General features: G+C 42.8%; 1 protein-coding gene across 1 annotated transcript in view; it reads right to left on the bottom strand.

Annotated features, from left to right (window-relative positions):
- Tcs4 (Threonyl-carbamoyl synthesis 4) overlaps positions 1-18017 on the bottom strand; it is a gene marked incomplete at its 5' end in the record, with an annotated part of 147224 nt that overhangs the window by 55088 nt on the left and 74119 nt on the right. Inside the window, one exon of the mRNA XM_080275634.1 lies at positions 4943-5147. Coding sequence (XP_080131760.1) covers positions 4943-5147 — 205 coding nt within the window. The remainder of the gene's footprint in view (positions 1-4942; positions 5148-18017) is intronic.

Here is an 18017-nt window from a genome sequence, read left to right as displayed (position 1 = left end):
GCACATACCTTCAGCTTTCTCCTGGGGTGTTTGTTGAGCCTTCGTCGAGTACCGTAGGACTTGTGGAGACCTCTGAAGTTGGGTAACGAAGTCTCCACTTTACACTTCCCGACAACCAGTAATATGATTACCACAGCCTGATATTATCACTAGAAACACTATTCTGTGATTCTCAAATAGTTTGGAATCCATACTCAAAAAAAAAAAAAAAAAAAAAAAAAAAAAAAAAAAAATGAATATTACGAGCGCGTATGACCTTCCCACTTGCGATCATTCGCCGCTGGTGTTCTGTCATTTATTATTCATAAAAACACTCACACTTTATATTTCTATTACTATATAACACTCATATACTGTATATCTATAGTCTTTATCCATAAGTTTCCTTCAGTAATAGTAGTTTATTGTCACTGTAGGCATTCAATTTCTCTTTCAGTAAAATACGTAGCATTCACTTTCTCGTCCTGTATACTAGCGTTGACAGTGAATCTGTCACTTTCACTTTCGTAACTCATAGTATTAATACATGCTAGAGTGAATCTTTCACTTTCATTACTCCTAGTATATATACTCGTATTCTTATATTACTACTCATTTACATTTCTATTTACATTCTCTATTTTATTTACATTATTTACATTTCTATTTTATTTACACTGTGTTATGCACTGTCACTTGAAGTAACTTATAAAACTATTTTCCACTGTTCACTTAAAAACCAAGTAGTAAGGGATGCCTTCTATAGTGTGATGAGGAGAGTGGTGGCTGAACAGGGAGCTGTAGACAGAGGCGTTAATGAACAGTACAGAGCCCTCAAGAACAATCTCTTGAGTCACTGATGTAACATGCGGTTGGACAAGAGGACCACCAAGACATAAAGTAACTTGGTGGTGGGAGGAGGGTGTAGAAGTTGCAGTTAAGGAGAAAAGAAGGCTTTTCCGGGAATGGAAGAAGGGTGGTAGCAAGGAGGAATACTTGGCTGCCAAGGGTAGGGCTAGAAGAGAGGTATACAGGGCGAGCTCCGAGTCACAGAGACTTTTAATTGATAACCTAAATCATGGGGAAAGGAAAAACATGATATTTAAGGTGGCAAATCAGATGAAGAGGGATAATCGGGATATTATAGGTGCGCAGTGTGTGAAGAATGATGAAGGAAGGGTAGTGGTGAACAGTGAGGATATTAAAGATGCATGGAGAGAGCATTATAGCTGGTTGTTGAATGAGGAGTTTGACTGGGACAGGGAAGGTTTGGAGCCAGCAGATCCAGTGTTTGGCCCTTGGCCTTTGATTGATGCTGCTACTGTGAGTGAGGCAATAGGCAGGATGAAGATGGGGAAGGCAGTAGGTGTGTCTGGGTTGACTGATGAAATGCTGATGGCCTCAGGAGATATTGGGGTGAGGTTAGTCAATGACCTGTTAAATATGATTAATATGAGTGTGTTGTTCCAGATGATTGGCTGAAAAGTGTAACTGTAAATGTGTATAAAGGGAAGGGTGATGCCCTGGAAAGAGGAAATTATAGAGGTATAAAGCTTTTAGATCCGATAATGAAAAGGTAATGGAGAGAGTTTTAGAAGGTATGATTACAGAAAGAGTGAATATTGATGAGATGCAGTTTGGGTTTATGCCACGTATGGGGACCACTGATGCCATATTCATTGTTTGACGGCTTCAGGAAAAATATATTGGTAGGAGAAGGGATCTGTATTTTGTTTTTGTTGATTTGGAAAAGGCCTTTGACAGAGTCCCTACAGAGGTAGTGAAGTGGGCAATGAGAAAGCTTGGCTTGGAAGAGTAGCTGGTTAGGGTGGTTATGGCTATTTATTTGGGTGCTAGCACCCAGGTAAGAGTGAATAGAGATTTGAGTGATGAATTTTCCGTGAGTGTTGGTGTGCATCAGTGGTCAGTTTTGAGTCCCATGTTGTTCATCATGGTACCTGAAACCCTCTCATGTGACTTTAGAAATGGACTCCCGTTGGAGATGCTGTATGTTGATGATTTGGTGTTGATTGCAGAGAATGAAAGGGAGGTGGAGGAAAGGTTTAGGAAGTGGAGAGATGGTATGGGGCACAAGGGCTTAAGGGTAAATGCAGATAAAACAAAAGTGATGATATCTAGGGTTGGTGGCGGTACTGTCAAAAATGAGGGAGAGTGGCCATGTGCAGTTTGCCACAAGGGCATGGGAAGTAATTCTATCTTGTGAGGTGTTTGTGATAAATGGGTGCACAAGAGATGTAGTGGTATCAGAGGTAGACTGCAAGATAATGCTGATTTTATGTGTACGGAGTGTCGGGGAGAGCAGGTGGAGATTGTCAGGCGTGAAAGGATTGAACTTGCTGTGAATCTCTTGAGTGCATGGAAGAGTATTGTTATTTGGGAGACATGATGTGTGCTGGAGGAGGGGCTGGAGCTATCTCTGTTGATAGGGTGAGAAGTGGTTGGAAGAAGTTCAGGGAGCTCTTGCCTCTTCTGACATTGAGAGGGCTCTCCCTACATGCTATGGGGTCTCTGTATGCAGCATGTGTTAGGAGTGTAATGCTGTATGGTAATGAGACCTGGGCAGTAAAGGAGGAGGATATTCGCCGACTCAGCCGTACAGAAATGACAATGATTAGGTGGATGTGTAATGTGTCCCTGCGTGCAAGGTTCGGGAGGGCTGGGTTTACGATGGAAGAGTTGAGAGGTATGTTGGGACTGTAGTGTTTTGTTGTTGTGAAAAGGAGATGTAGACTGAGATGGTCTGGACATGTGGAGAGGATGGGGGACGATAATTGGGTGAGGAAGGTAAGAAGAGTTAATATTGGGGGTAGGGTTATGAGGGGTAGACTGAGAAAGACACAGGACGAGGTCATTAAGTGTGACCTCAGGGTTAAGGGACTGAACTCCAGCCTGTGCAGCATCTGTGTCAAGTGGGTGTATAAGAGATGTTGCGACATTAGGGATACACTGACATTAGGGGTACACCGCAAAATAATGCTGATATCATGTGTGTGGTGTGTTGAGAAGGGCATGCAGAGACTGAAAGGCATGAAAGAACTGATCTTGCTGGAAAGTCTCTTGAGTGTGTGGAGAAGTTTTGTTATTTGGGAACATGCCATGTGCAGGAGGTGGGACTAAAGCTAGCTCTGTGGCTATATAAGGGCTAGGGGTGGATGGAAGAAGTTCAGGGAGCACTTGCCTCTCCTGACACTGAAAGGGCTGTCCTCCCATGCTAAGGGATCCTTGTACGCAGCATGTGTCAGATGCATAATGCTGTAGGATGGTGAGACCTGGGCAGTAAGGAGGAGGATATTCATAGGCTAAAATATACAGAAATGATAATGATTTGATGGATGTGTAATGCATCCTTGAATAAGAGGCCTCAGAGGGTTAGGACTGCAACTGAAGAGTTGGGAGGCAGGATAGGACTTAAGGTATAGTGTTGTGATCAAGAGGGCTAGACTGAGATGGTTTGTGCACGTCGAGAGGACAGACAACGACAAATGGGTGTGGAAGGTGAAAGCTGTGAACGTAAAGAGTAAGGTTACGAGAGGCAGATCAGAAAGACCTGGGACACAGTCATACAGCGTAACCTCAAGGGATTCAGGACTGAATAGGGAGGCAGCAAGAGATCGAGCAAATATGGAAAGCCACCAACAGGTAACCAAGGCTGATGTATGCAAGCATGTTGGAGTCTTTATAAATGATAATAATGAATGAACGAGTATATTGATTTTCATGTTTTCTTTCAGATTTGCTTCACAAATTCAGTCATTCCATCAAATAATAAGATAAATAAAAGGAGGTACAACCAGTGTCAAATGCATCCAAACTCTCTTCACCCATTTGTTTCAGTAACTTTTCAATTCTTTTGTTTCCTCAACTTTACAACCATACTTTCTTGAACAATCATGTCATCAATTTGTCTCCTTGGTCTTCCATGGCCCTCCCATACTCAAACTCACAAACATGTGTCTTTTTCACCACATATCTACTCCCTATATACAGCCATACCATCTCAACACTCTCTCCTAGTCTCTGAAAAGTCTTTTGTTTCCTCAACTTTTAAACATTTCTTTCTTGAACATTCATGTTCCACATCAATTTGTCTCCTTGGTCTTCCATGGCCCTCCCATACTCAAACACACAAACATGTGTCTGTTTCACCACATATCTACTCCCTCTATACAGCCATACCATCTCAACAATCTCTCCTAGCCTCTGAAAAGTCATCTTTCTCACTCCACATCTTTCATGAACCTCTTTGTTTCCTAAACCATCCAAGTCATTCATGCCACATATATTTCTTCATAATCACACTTCCAATGTTGTCAGTCTCTACCCCTTAAATTCATGTCCTACCAAGGTCTCATGTTCATGCACTGATGTGGCCACCAACATGTCTCTCCATGCAGGTCTCTCTCTCTCTCTCTCTCTCACACACACACACACACACACACCACCAGTACTATAACTCACCACAGACTGCCACATATCATACTCTCATTCCACACTACCACATCTCACAGTCTCATCTGACACTGCCACACACTAAACACTGTCATACCTTGACGTTCCACTTCACACTGCTGCATTTCCAGTCTCATACTGCAAAAAGTTTTCTAACACCCAATAGATGTTGAATATGGAAGGCAATGTAATCAAGGATTACATTTAAGCCAGGATGAGGTGGAGTCTAGGGTAAAGCTACAGTAATTACTTTAAGTGTGGAGATATAGGGGCTCCAGTCAAGGCTACTATAATCCAAAACAAATAAGGGTCAACTTATCAGCCTGTGACAATGATGGCATTAAATGACTTCAGAACCTCCAGTTACTTCATGGAAAATTGTAGTGCTATGCTAGTAGCAACTGATTTTCATTCCAACTGGTACCTAACAAGTACAACACCAGACCTCAACATTAATTATATTCAGCTAACGAATACAGAAAAACAACTTCACCTTGATCTTCCTCCAACTCCTCCGCAATCTTTTTCAATCGTGTTTTAAGTCCAGCAAAGCTGAATGAACAATCCCGGTGCTTAAGCATTGGTAAAGGGAAGAAGAAAGTGTTACGGTCACCATCCTGTGCCAATAGTTCAATAGCCTGACCACCAGACAACCCAGCACACTCAGGAAGGTTTCTCAGCTTTAGTCGTCTTGCACCCTGTAATGGTAATAAAGGTAGTAGTAAGGATATTAAAAATTTACCATCCATCCATCCATCCATCATCCAATTCTACATTGCCCCATGAGGAGCATAGAAGCCCGGAGTTACAGTAGGCAATTTGGTCCTGACATTTAAGATGAGAGTGACCAGCCTCACTCATCCCTGAGTGGCATTACATGAGCAATAACCCCAACCACCCCTTGGATATAAACCTTCACCAGCTCAATATGGTTGGAGCTCTGTAATTACCCACTAAACCACCAGGTGCCATGATTTGGTTATATGGTTGCCACCCAGCGTAGTATATGGTTTCCTGGTGTACAGGAAACCATCAGGCTTGTCACTCAATGTAGAGTCAACCATAAGCAGAAGGAAGAGGAAAGAATGAAAGAAAGAAAAAATTTACAACCTTTGTAATTAATATCATCATCATCATCACCATCACCATAAATATTATCAATGTCAACATCATCATAACCATCATTATTAACATTACCATCAGTGGTAATAACATCCTTATCATAAGGCCCCCCTTTTTTTTTTACCCAAAAGTGAATAGCAGGGCCAAGAAAGCAAGGAAGAGAGAAAGGCATGATAGACTGTGCACTAGTAAATACCATGTCCAATAAAAAGGGGCCACACAATCATTCATTCACCATTCAAGCCTTTTGAATCCTGGTGCCACTTTACAGACATAATCATCCATACATATGCACTTTATGTTCTTATCACACAGTCAATCCAACAACTGTTAAGTTAAAAAGGAGGTGTCAAACCCTTATCATGCACTCCTCTGCACAAAATTCATCCAGCCCACTTGATCTGCTGTCAGCTCTACCCTCATCAACCTCCACGTCTTGCATTTTTAAAAACTCATATACCATATCAATCCACATTCCTCTTGGCCTACCACACATCCTCCCACCTATAAATTCACTCACTTAAACCATTTTTGCCACCCTACTCATACATATTCTCTCCACATGACCATATCATCTATGCATACTCTCTTCAACTCTATTGTCTACAGGCTTCATTTCTCCAAATCTTTCATGAATCACTATTTCTTTTCCTTGCCACTCTCAGCATTCCATGTACATTTCTCAATTACCCAATCTCCGCTGTTTTAACTCTTGACTTTTCCCTACCATGTCAAAGTCTCATACCTATGCAGTATATGTTAATGTAGCCAATTAAACTACTTTATGAAATCCTCTTGGAATTGTCACACCCAGGCCTCTATTTTGTATCACAGCTTTCACCTATCACTTACCTTCCCTGTGCTACTATACTTCTCTCCTTATCACAGCACCCAGGCTCTTAAGTCCCACACCTATTCAGGTTTCTTCATTCACCAGAACATAACACTGGGAGACAACTTCTCTCTTGATAACCACTGGTACTCTTATTTGCTTTCACCTCACGACACTCTTAGATACCAACAAAACTTTATACTGTACTGGTCTGGAAAGCTCTTGTTCAGTATTAGCAAGTAGCACAACATTATCTCTATCCATCACATCTGAGATACTCCATCCTTCATTCATTACTATCCTCATTCCTTTCTCCATAACTCGAGATCATACCTTTCTTATAACCTCTACCATATACTGAAAATACTGAACAGCCATGGGGACATCACACATGACTGTCTCACTCTAATACTGATGTTAAATCACTTGCATAGAAGCCTACCTACCCTCATATTATGCAATCCACTACTGGTTTTCTCATGGTCGCCTAGATTACAATATCAGCTATCAGAGACTGCATTAAGTCCTCATTATCCTTATCATTTGATATTTCCACATAAAGTTATGTAGTGCCTGCATAGAATTAACAAGTGGCATCATAATACAAAATAAATTTAAAAATTGTTATCAACAGAGTGCCCAGTAAAATGGGTCACACTTCATTCACTTACCATTCGAGCTGTCAAATTTTCTGGCATCATCCTACCGGCATCAACATCCACAATTCATATCACCCGTGACCCAGTTTGTCTGTTAACTATAGAGTCAACCTTTCTATTCTGTTCAGAAAGTCACTCACTTGACTGCTGAGACAAAATGCCAGATAATGCTTTGTAAAAAGAATTTTCATCATTAACTTAAATAATTAAATAGTTTCCATATACAGTGGACCCTTGCCATAACGGACCAATTGGAGGAAAGTTAGGTTCATTAAAGCCGATAGTTCTTTATATCCAAGGGTCTTCCGCTCCCCACAAGGTGGGATTTCAAGCACATTTGAAAATGAGTGAATATAATAGCATGTTCTAGTACTGGAAGTGAAAACTATACCCATTTTACACTACTTCACTCATAACTTTGCCCTCTTGGAGCTCATTTCACATCCTTGTCACAGCAATTCATCCTGACTAGTACAGTATTACTACAGTCTATTGTTACAACTCAACAATCACAATGGCAAGAGGGCAATTTCAAGCCAGGCTAGAGTAAAAAGGGGCACAAAATGTATGCATTGTACACTATACCTGTATACTGTAGATGGATGTACACTGCATACACTGTCACTCCTCTTGTAAGCTGCACATTGAGTTAACAGTCATTCATCATCACTGTCATCAAACATGGCTTCTGGTAACTCAAGTGTCATGTTTGGTACAGACAGTCCTGAGGTGCTAGGAGCTGAGGTCCTGGAGGCTGTAGCACTGGATCCTGTGGCTGTATGGTGGCTGAATGAGGATGTTGATGCTAAAGACACAATGGAGGTCTCAAGCCTCCTGCTGCCATGATGCAAACTTGAAAAACTGGGAGATCTTAGGCTGAATCTTCTTTGGCTCCTGCTTCTGCATTAACTCTAGCCTGATGAGAAGCAGGACCTCATAATGTTATGTCAGACATTCTCCAACTTTGTCTACAATGGTCATGAATGTGTCTGCAGCATCAATGCCTGATGCTACAGTTGGTCCATGTGCCTCCTCCTCCTCTTCATTTTCTTCCTTTCCCAGTGTCTTGTCTTTCTGCAGTTCTACCACAATTTCCTCCTCTGTCTGGTGATGGTACCCAGGCACACCAGCATCTTCATCCAGTCACTTTTCCAGCTTCTCCTCAGCAAGGTTCCCCTGCCCTGTTGCTGCCAACATTTCTGCCAACCTCAGTGGTTTGGCAGCAGAAATGTTGGCAACCACTGGGCAGGGGAACCTTGCTGAGAAGGAGCTGCAAAAGTGGCTGGATGAAGATGCTGGTATGCCTGGATATCATCACCTGAGATAGAAGGAGACTGTGGCAAAACTGCAGGAAGACAATACACTGGGAAAGGAGGAAAAAGAAGAAGGACATGGACCGACTGCAGCTTCAGACGTGGATGCTGCAACTCAAACCCCTCAAAATCATGCTGTAATGCCCGAGTCTTGGAAGTTTTGAGGAGGTTGCACCACCCATTCTAGAGCGTGGCAAGACACATTTTCTTCCAAGCCCCTGTCCGGTCAAAGACAGCATCCTTTACAATGTATTTCTTGAAATTGTGTAGGGCTTTCTTGCCAATGGTGTCCTCATTGTTAGCCTGGGCCATTACATCCTCGGTCACAATGAGGCATTGTTGCAGGTAGAGGCTTCTGTAGTGCCTCTTGACACTCACTATGATTCCCTGGTCCATGGACTGGGTAAGGGCAGTGAAGCTGGCTGGCAGGAACAAGGCCTTGATTCGTCCATCCATGCTGCAGAGTTTGCTGGAGGAAGGATGGGCTGGTGGACTGTCCAACAGCTGCACTTCCTTCATGTTGTTAGGACTGATGCCATACCTTTTTTGGTGCTACGTCACGGACGGGTTGAATCTGTGGTGGAACCAGTCATTAACAACATCCTGAGTAAACCAAGCAGAATTGTTCTCATGGTACTCTGCAGGAAGCTTGGCCATGATGTCCATGAGTGACCTGGGTCACTTGCCCTTACCTACTAGGACTGGCTATAAGCAATGACAGCCATCAGCACTGGCACAGGCAAGAATGGAAAAAATGCTCCTTCACTGTTTTATACTCTGGGCAGGGCTCTTGCCAACTGCCGATGGTTGCGAGCCATCTGGCTCCTAAGGTTTCAGATTTATAAGCCAAATAAATTCTTAGTAGCCAAACTGACTAAGAGCCGAAATATTTTACGAGCAATAAATACATTTACCGGTATTTATTTACACATTGTGATGATCAGAATCATATAATGAGGTTAAACATTCACAACGGTGACAAGGAAAGACTTAATAATTGATCACAATGTGCTCTGAGATTTACTTATTTTGTAGTTTACTGGGTTTTGAAGTGGATGTATTTTCTCCTCGCCGAAAGGAGACTTGCATGAAAATTTTTTTCGCTGAAGGGAAAAAATACTCACATTTGCGAGCTGTAGCTTGCCAAACAAGAGTCCTGCTGGGGTGCTGCCAATACCATTGGAACCCCTTGGTGTTTTGAAGAAGAGCAAGCAAGAGGGGCCCAGTCTCATCTGCACTGTAGACTTGAAACTCACACAGGCCCTCTTCCTCCATCAGCCTCCAAAGAAGCTGGACAAATGACTCCACAGCATCAATGCTGGCAATAAGCATGTCTCCATTTATGGACTTGTTAACAATACTATGGTGTCGCATGAATCTCCAAAGCCAGCCATTGCTACATTTGAAATCTTTGATTTCAAGGTGTGCAGCAAGCCGCTGAGATGCATATTGGATGTTTAGGCTACGCACAGGGACATCATCTGCTTGCTCCTGCATATACCACTTATATACAGCTTTGTCCAGCTTCTCATGTGGCAGCTTCCTGGTCCTGAACACATTCTTCCCCTTCCTCCATTTTCCATTTTCTTCACTGCTTCCTTTGTTTTATCTTTAGCCTACAAGATCTCACGACAAGTCGTCGTCTTATGGCAATAATTGCACGAGTTCGGCCTTGCTCAGGCTTTTCTTATGTGTCTCAATAACTTCCATCTTCGCAATGGTAATAATCCACTCTATGCCTTTTCAGAAGAGGAGGTACTGGGTGATTCCTTACTAGAAATAATTTTTCACAATCACAATAGGAAAACACTTGGCATAGCCAAGAGACGTGACATGTGCACGCAGTTGTCTGAACGCAACAAAAGATGCAGCAAGACTGAGGTCGATCATGTGTGATACAGTGAGTCCACAAACTCCAGTCCCACCCAGGCCTACCAGCAGTAGCTCAAAAATAGCCCAACTCATTACCTATTCCCGCTCACGGATCATCAACCTAGCCCACGTAGGTGGGAGAAACCACTGCCAATCTTGGTAACTACATTGTGAGTCATTCCATGTGCAGGGGACGATTTGGCTCATACGAGCCGCATAATGCACCCCCTTTAACAGGCACTGTACGTTTGGTGGGCTCAGAGGCATTTGGAAGGGCTGCATGATGCACCCCATTTAATCAACACAGTTCGATGGGCTTTGTGACATTCATTTAATCAGATGCTATATCTGGGTTTGTTATAACGAGGGTTTACTGTAATGCTAAGATATATTACCACCATTCCACTTCCTCTTCACAATTACTGGTGGGGAGAGAGAGGTTCTGTAAAGCACGGAAAAAGAAAAAACATGATACTGATAGAATTAATCAACAGCATGCCCAATCTAATAGACCACACATTCATTCACTAACTATTCAAGCCCCTTGAATCCTGACTCAACCTCTCAGACATACCTTTCCACATACCGTATGTGCTTCGTAACTTTCTACCACTGTCTTTCTTTAATTTCTCCCATGAAGTATTTTAGCAAACAGAAATATATCTGGCATATATATCTGTGAATGAAAATACCAAACATTACGCAGTATCAAGACAGTAGGTGCCTCAAACATCCTCCATCAGTTTCCAGATATCACATTTTGAACATATAACTTGGTGGCCCAACTGTATGTTCTTAAGCCTTGTAAAAATACAGTTTTTCTGGGATTTTTCCCTCACTCCCTCATTTGTGAAGGTGAAACAACAGAGGTATTGTTACAAATAAAATTATTTATTGTCCATAACTGAATGTTTCCTTATTTAAAGAACTACAATACTCCAGCACCAAAAGTGCAGTATGTGACTATTTTTGTTCTGCATGTTTCAAAGATTTCCAAGTATTCTACTTAACGCTATTTGCCATTGTTAGTTTCACCACAGAGGTTATGATTTGGGTTTGGTTTGTCTGTCTATATATCTGTTAGTGACATTATGGAAAAACTATTGCATGAAACCACTTGGAATACTGACACAGGATTATCAGAGGAGAAGTGATTATTTTTTGGGCAAAAAGGTCAAAAGGCACGGTCCAGGTCACAAAAAACGTAAAAGGGGGATGGTGCTGCCTTGGCCAGGGTATATGCTATCTCAGTAATCTTGTTAGTGATCCATTTCTGACAATAATGGAAAAGTGTTTAACAGTGCATGCTTACCATGCCAAAGGTAACACTATACTGGGCCAGCCTTGCATAACTTTTCTACCCTGTTCCAGGGTTGGGAGTGAGTTTCCAACAATATGAAGCTGTGTTGCCTGTGGGGGCTCCCCGCATTAACTGGTCATGCGCTGCACAAAATGCATATACAGTTATCCCCCATTTATCCGGATGACCATTGTCCGTACGAACCATAACCTGGACGCTGTGAACTGGCTGTATTAAACCAGTATACATACATTTTTCCATTTTATCCTGATAAAATGCTTGCTTCCTGGTGGAAATTGTGACCGCGTGAAGATTTTCACCCACCCAGGGCAGGAATAGCCCGGTGGCGCAGTGCTGTCTGGTTTGGTGGTTCACCCAGCGTCCACTAGAGGCCCCCTCAGCCACTCCCAGTTCACATGCAGTGACTGTGTAGTGAGCAGCTGCTCTCGTACAGTTGTTATGGTGGTGCACATGGTGGCTTTTGTGGTTGTTCCCTACCTACTTCAGGACTTGCTGTTCCTTACATGTCTCTTCCTAGGGTGTGTGATGATGGCCCCTACACCAGGGAAAAAGAAGAGGGCAGTGCTGAATCTGGAGAAGAAGCAAGAGATCCAGAGTAAGACTGAAGTGGGATGGTCAACTTACCACATCATAAAGGAGTATGACCTGCCCCGCTCAATCCTACACGACATCAGGAAATTCCATGACAAATTCACCCAGTACACAGCAGACTTCTGTGAGAAAAACAGACACAATACTGAACAGAGGGCCAATGTTGACCATTCAACATTGATCCGGTACCACCAGCAACAGGCTGAAGGCGTGCCAGTGCATGGCACTGAATTGAAGGCTGCTGCTGAAAAGTTTTGCATCTGAAGGTTGTATGTTCAGGTTCAAGCTTCGACATGGCCTTACAAATCGTAAGACCCATGGCGAAGCTTTGGATGCTAACGAGGAGGGAGTGGAAGAATTTTGTCAGAAATTGTTAGGCCTGACTGAGACGGAAGGCCTTGCTCCCAGTCAAGTCTATGGTATAATGCTAATGAAACTGGCATCTTCTACCGCTCAGTGCCCACAAACACCCTGGTAGGTGAGCAGGAGAAGTGTGTGCCTGGCCACAAGCTGTCTAAGCAACAGATATCTGCTTTGTGCTGTGCTAATGTTTACAGGACGCACTGGCTGAAGCCCATTATTGTTGGTCGGGCAAAGCAGCCCCGTTGCCTTCATGGGCTAATGGATGTCCTTCCTGTTGTGTGGTACCATTCTGTGAAGACCTGGTTTATCCCCAAGATCTTCAGAGATTGGTTCCACTGGCATTTTGTCAAGAAGGTCATCCATTATCAACCAGAGGAACTTGGAATCCCTTGTGACCAGGTGAAGGATGTTCTTCTCCTCGACAATGCCCCTGCGCATCCCTCCGAGAAGGAACTCGTTGCAGATGACGATTGCATTAGGTGCTTGTTTATGCCACCTAATACCACTGCTCTGATTCAGCAAATGGACCAGGGTGTTTTTGCAGCCATGAAGAGACTATAATGACGGAGGTTCCTGCACATGGTGATGATTGTTCTCGAGGATGAGGACAAGCAGTCAGAGGCTGGACATGCAACGGCAAAGGGCACTGGAAAACCTGCGATGCTATAACCTCAAGTCTACAGTGTAGAGCTGGGTGAGTGCATGCAGGGAAGTCTCTGTGAAAACCCTGGAAAGTGGTTGGTCTTGTCTCCTGGGATGCAAGAGCAGACACGCTTTCTGGGCTTTGTCGTGGATGACTTCCACATGTCTTCATAACACAGGCAAGGCTGTGGATGTCGATGATGTGTGGGAGCAGTTAGATGAGGATGGGGGTGATCCCAGCTTTCAGGTTATGTCTGATGTCGTGATCGCCCCTTCTGCTGCTGCTGCCCGGCCAGAAGAGAGCGATGAGGATGGCAAGGACAACCCACAGAAATGAAGGACTCCAGCCATCCCCCGCCTGAGCACATTCCAGACAACCTGAAGAGGGTGCTTGAGTATGTCGAGCACCTGGACTGTGATGGAGAGATGGTACCTCTTCGCCTTGTGGAGGATCAGTGTTCTGTGTGGCAGTGTCATCCGACACCTGAATTATTGTTAGCATTGCCAAAGATCGACTCCTTCTTCAGGCCTCTGACTCCAGGACAGTCCACCTCTTCTCTGCCACCATCACACTGTGAAACAACGCCGTCAATAATGAAACTACAACCTAGCACGTTGTCAGCCATTGTGTCTCCCCTGGATGTGACTTTGTGGCTGTCTTCCAAGTCACCTGAAGTGGGCATTCCATCACCACGTCCCACGGCCACTCACCTGGGCTGACTCCCACAGCTCCTCCTTGACAATGACTGCAACTAAGCTCATCAGGGAACACCACTTGACCACACAGGATGTACTGTGCAGTGCAACAGCTTCACCAGCCACAGTGCAACAGTCAAGAGTCAAGGAGCTAGTGGGTTACTCAGCACGACGCCCTCCGAGGAATCATGAGTGTTTACCTTTATTTTATTTTAACTTACTGTGCTGTACAATGATTTTATTATATTTTACCATAATTTTATTCCATTTAACCATTATGTTCTATGTGTCCACTGCATTTTTCTTGTGTTGCTGCTTTTTTCATGTTTTTCTCATGTCATTGCCAGGTATGGCCCTGCAGTGGTGACTGACTGTGTTAGATAGGTCTCCCTGACCATGGTAACTGCTTGGCTGTGGTTTGTAGGTCTGCTTGACCAGATAGTGTAGTGTAAAATAAGTGAAATAAGTGCTGTATGATTTACTGTAATGGCCTTTTTCACTGGCTTTCAAAGTTCAGTTATGTACAAAAAGGGGCCAGGGGAGATGTCCATTACCCAGGCAGATCCACTTTCCTGATATGCCTTTGGCACTATGTAAGATAACTGAGGGATTAAGGCGGTGTCACACTGGGCAAAATGTGGCTAACATGTGAGCTAGTTTTGTGAGCTGCTAGCCAAACTGACCCATGGCGAGCGAATTTCGCTTGTGAAGTGAAATGGATAACAAATATTGCTCACAGTCTGTTGGTGGGATTAGAACTAAAATGAGCTTGTATTAATTTTGTAACTGGTGAGAAAGTGTTCTGTTATCACAGAGAGAAACTTTAACTAAAATTGTTAAGTAAATTCAATTTGATTCCTGCATTTTTTATTTTATTTTATTTTTTTTTTGTGACAAAATCAGTATTTGGACACTCCGGAGACCAATGGCGGAGGCTGTCTGTGTTGTTTCCAAACAACATGTGGAAAGCAGATTGTGACCAGTATTCCATGTGGATTCTGCAGCAAGGAAAACTCTAGTACACTGCCTTGTGGCTCTTGAGCTGCTGAAGTATGTGAGGTGGTTGCTGAAACTGAGGAAGAGGGAGTGGGTATGCTGTGGTAGTTTGTTTACAAATGACCATGACACCAAGGCAGAGGACACTGCTAGCCGTTTTGGCTCTTAACACACGTGACGACAACTCGACTCTGCCAGCCATTTCACCTCACAAAAACAGCTTGCATGTTAGCCACTTTTGGCCCACTGTGATGTCGCCTTTACTGTAAACTGTTTTCCATTGATGTATTATTGCATCCTTTTTTCATATACAGTATATATATATATATATATATATATATATGGTAGGTAGGTAGTGGCGACCATCATCCACTCACTTGATGTAGTGCTGCCTACTTCTTCCTTAGCCTTTATCATTCTTTTTCTGTGCCTGCCCTCCTCTCTTCCAATCTTTCCTGTCACTTCTTATTGCTTTTCTTTCCCTTACAGGTGGCTTTACATCGAGTGACAAGCCAAATGGTTTCATGTTAGCCAAGAAAAAATCTACAACGCTGGGTGGTAACCATATAACCAAACCATACGTGCTCCCTAAGTGTCAACAAGTGGGTTGGTGGAGGGTTAGTGCCCCTCCCCGTAAAACAAATAACTCAAAGTCAAATGACCACCCCTTATGGGATTATGGTGTCTGGCAATAGATAGATAGATAGATAGATATTTATTTATGTATATGTATGAGGCCCCTCAAACCAGAGGGAGCTAACAGACAAAATCATTACAAGCCACAAAATGCAATTAAAGTTTTGTAATTTGGGGGGAACGATATTTCCATAACCACTGAAGATGCAAGAAATTATTATATATGAAAAATAACTGTACTGATGTTGTCTATCGATGTGTGTGTGAAGAAAAAAAGAATGGCACTTAATTTCTTTTTTAATTACAGGTGGTAATTACTATTACATCATAACCGAGTCATAATTAAAGCTGGCCCTATTGTTTGTAATTTCGCCAAAAGTCAAAGTAAAAACAAATAACAACATTGATAGTTCATAAATTTTGTTAAATATATAATCAGCACCCAAAATTCCACTTTAATTGCATTTTCTGGCATATAATATTCATAACATGTCACTGCAATGAAAATAATTGTACAGTAATTATCAATGATTTGGGATAAAAACAGTTACTCATCACATTCAGAGAGAGAGAACTTTTGCCTGGCAGCACTCTTCATGGATTTAATTTCGTTATTGTTGACGTAACATTACTAGTGTTCTGGCTCTTGACGAAAATTAAAGATGCTTCACTGCATTCTTAACTAAATTATTAATGACTGACATGGCTACTATAATAAACTGAAATAGTAATCACCAATAGTATCATTCCTGCCTGGCAATACTCTTCATTTTTTCATGATTACTGGCAATGACGACATGGGAAAACAGACTGGGTCTCCTCCCTCCCTGCCCAAGCCTATGACGTCACGGCCCAGAGCTCCCGCCATTGGATAAAGCAGTGCGGGAGGATATGGTCCTCTCTTGTTGGGCGTATTGAGCTTCTACTTAAGTCAGGGGAAAATTTTTTAGGTACTTTGGAATAGGGTTGATTTTAGCAATCCAAAAATGGAGCCAGATAGATCTGTATCCACGAAGCAGCCAAAGGAAAGATGTCAAATACTGCTAGCGTGTATTAGCTTCACTTTTTTACTTTTGTCGGTTAGCCTCCCCTGGTTCGGTGGGCCTTGTATGTATGTGTATATACATACATACATACAGTACCCTCACGTCCAACATGGTAATATTGTCATGCATGGGTCCCGTGTTGGACCAAAAACGTGTTGGACAAACAACAGAGCTTATGGGGAAAAATGAATTATGTCAGCAACCCTAGGAAAAGTCACCCTAAATACCTACCATATACCTATACATATATTGGTACTACTGTAATTATAATAAATGGTACTGTGCTATGAATGATAACTAACTTTTTAGGATAGTGTTGGTGGGCTTGCTGGGAATGGAAGGTGGTATCCAAGGCTGTAGGTAGTCCTACTGGGTCCCCCGAGGATGGCTGCTGGCGTCACTAGCGGGTAATGGCTGCTGCTCCTCCTCAACCTCCCTCATAAATCCTTCGAAATCACACTCAGAATCACTAACTTCGTCCACAGCCATGGAAGGTCCTGCTTCTGCCTGTCCTAGCACTCTGTAAGTCTTCACTGCTGCCAGGATCTTGTCTTGGTTTTTTATTATGGTCCTCACGTTGGCTTCATTCATGTCGTAGGCCTTGGCAATGTCAACTTTCCTCTCCCCTTTCTTCTTCCTCTCGATGCTTTTTAACTTGGTGGCCTGAGGGAGGTGCCAACGCTTCTTGGGGTTCTCAGAAGGCTTCCTAGGCATCGTGAGCAGGGTAAAATGCAGTAACAAGGGCAGAAAATGCAGCAAGAAAAAAGCACCTTCCAATGCGAATTATGCGACTAAGTGGCGCTGTGGCGGGAGAAATTGACACAAAACATCACCTGACAGCAGAAGCATTTTTAATTGGGCAGCATCACAATCACGTCACGATAGCGGGCGGGGAAGGCTACTTGATCAGAAGTTTTCATTGGCTATCATCATCATGGGAATGTCCAGTATGACAGTGTTGGACCGGGGGTGATCGTGCTAGAGGTGAACTCAGCGGATTTCGCCCACTTCTCGGAGCTCTGTGTGTGTTATGCTAACACACTCGTGTTGCAGTAATTAAATCGTATTAAATAATACTAATTATTTGCTCTCCGTGCTGGACGTGAATTGTGCTGGACTAACGCGTGTTGGACGCGTATATATATATATATATATATATATATATATATATATATATATATACAGTATAAATATATATATATATATATACAGTAAACATATATATATATATATATATATATATATATATACAGTAATCACTCCAATATCCGGAGTAATAGAGCCATCGGTAGGTTCGGTTATTGGTTTCGTCCGGATATTGGGCTCCAGCTTATGGACTTGTACTTATGGACCCTAACTCAGAGAAACACCTATACAACTCCCTCTGGACATGCATAGCACCTATTTAACACCCAAATCACACCAATAAGGCACATAAATGACTGAAATAAATGCAAAAGAAACATAAAATGAGGGTTT

Source organism: Coenobita brevimanus, chromosome 62 (assembly GCF_032717465.1).
Source record: "Coenobita brevimanus isolate Jiangsu-jjx chromosome 62, ASM3271746v2, whole genome shotgun sequence".
NCBI classification, from domain to species: Eukaryota; Metazoa; Arthropoda; class Malacostraca; order Decapoda; family Coenobitidae; genus Coenobita; species Coenobita brevimanus.
This window is presented reverse-complemented; position numbering and strand designations above follow the sequence as displayed.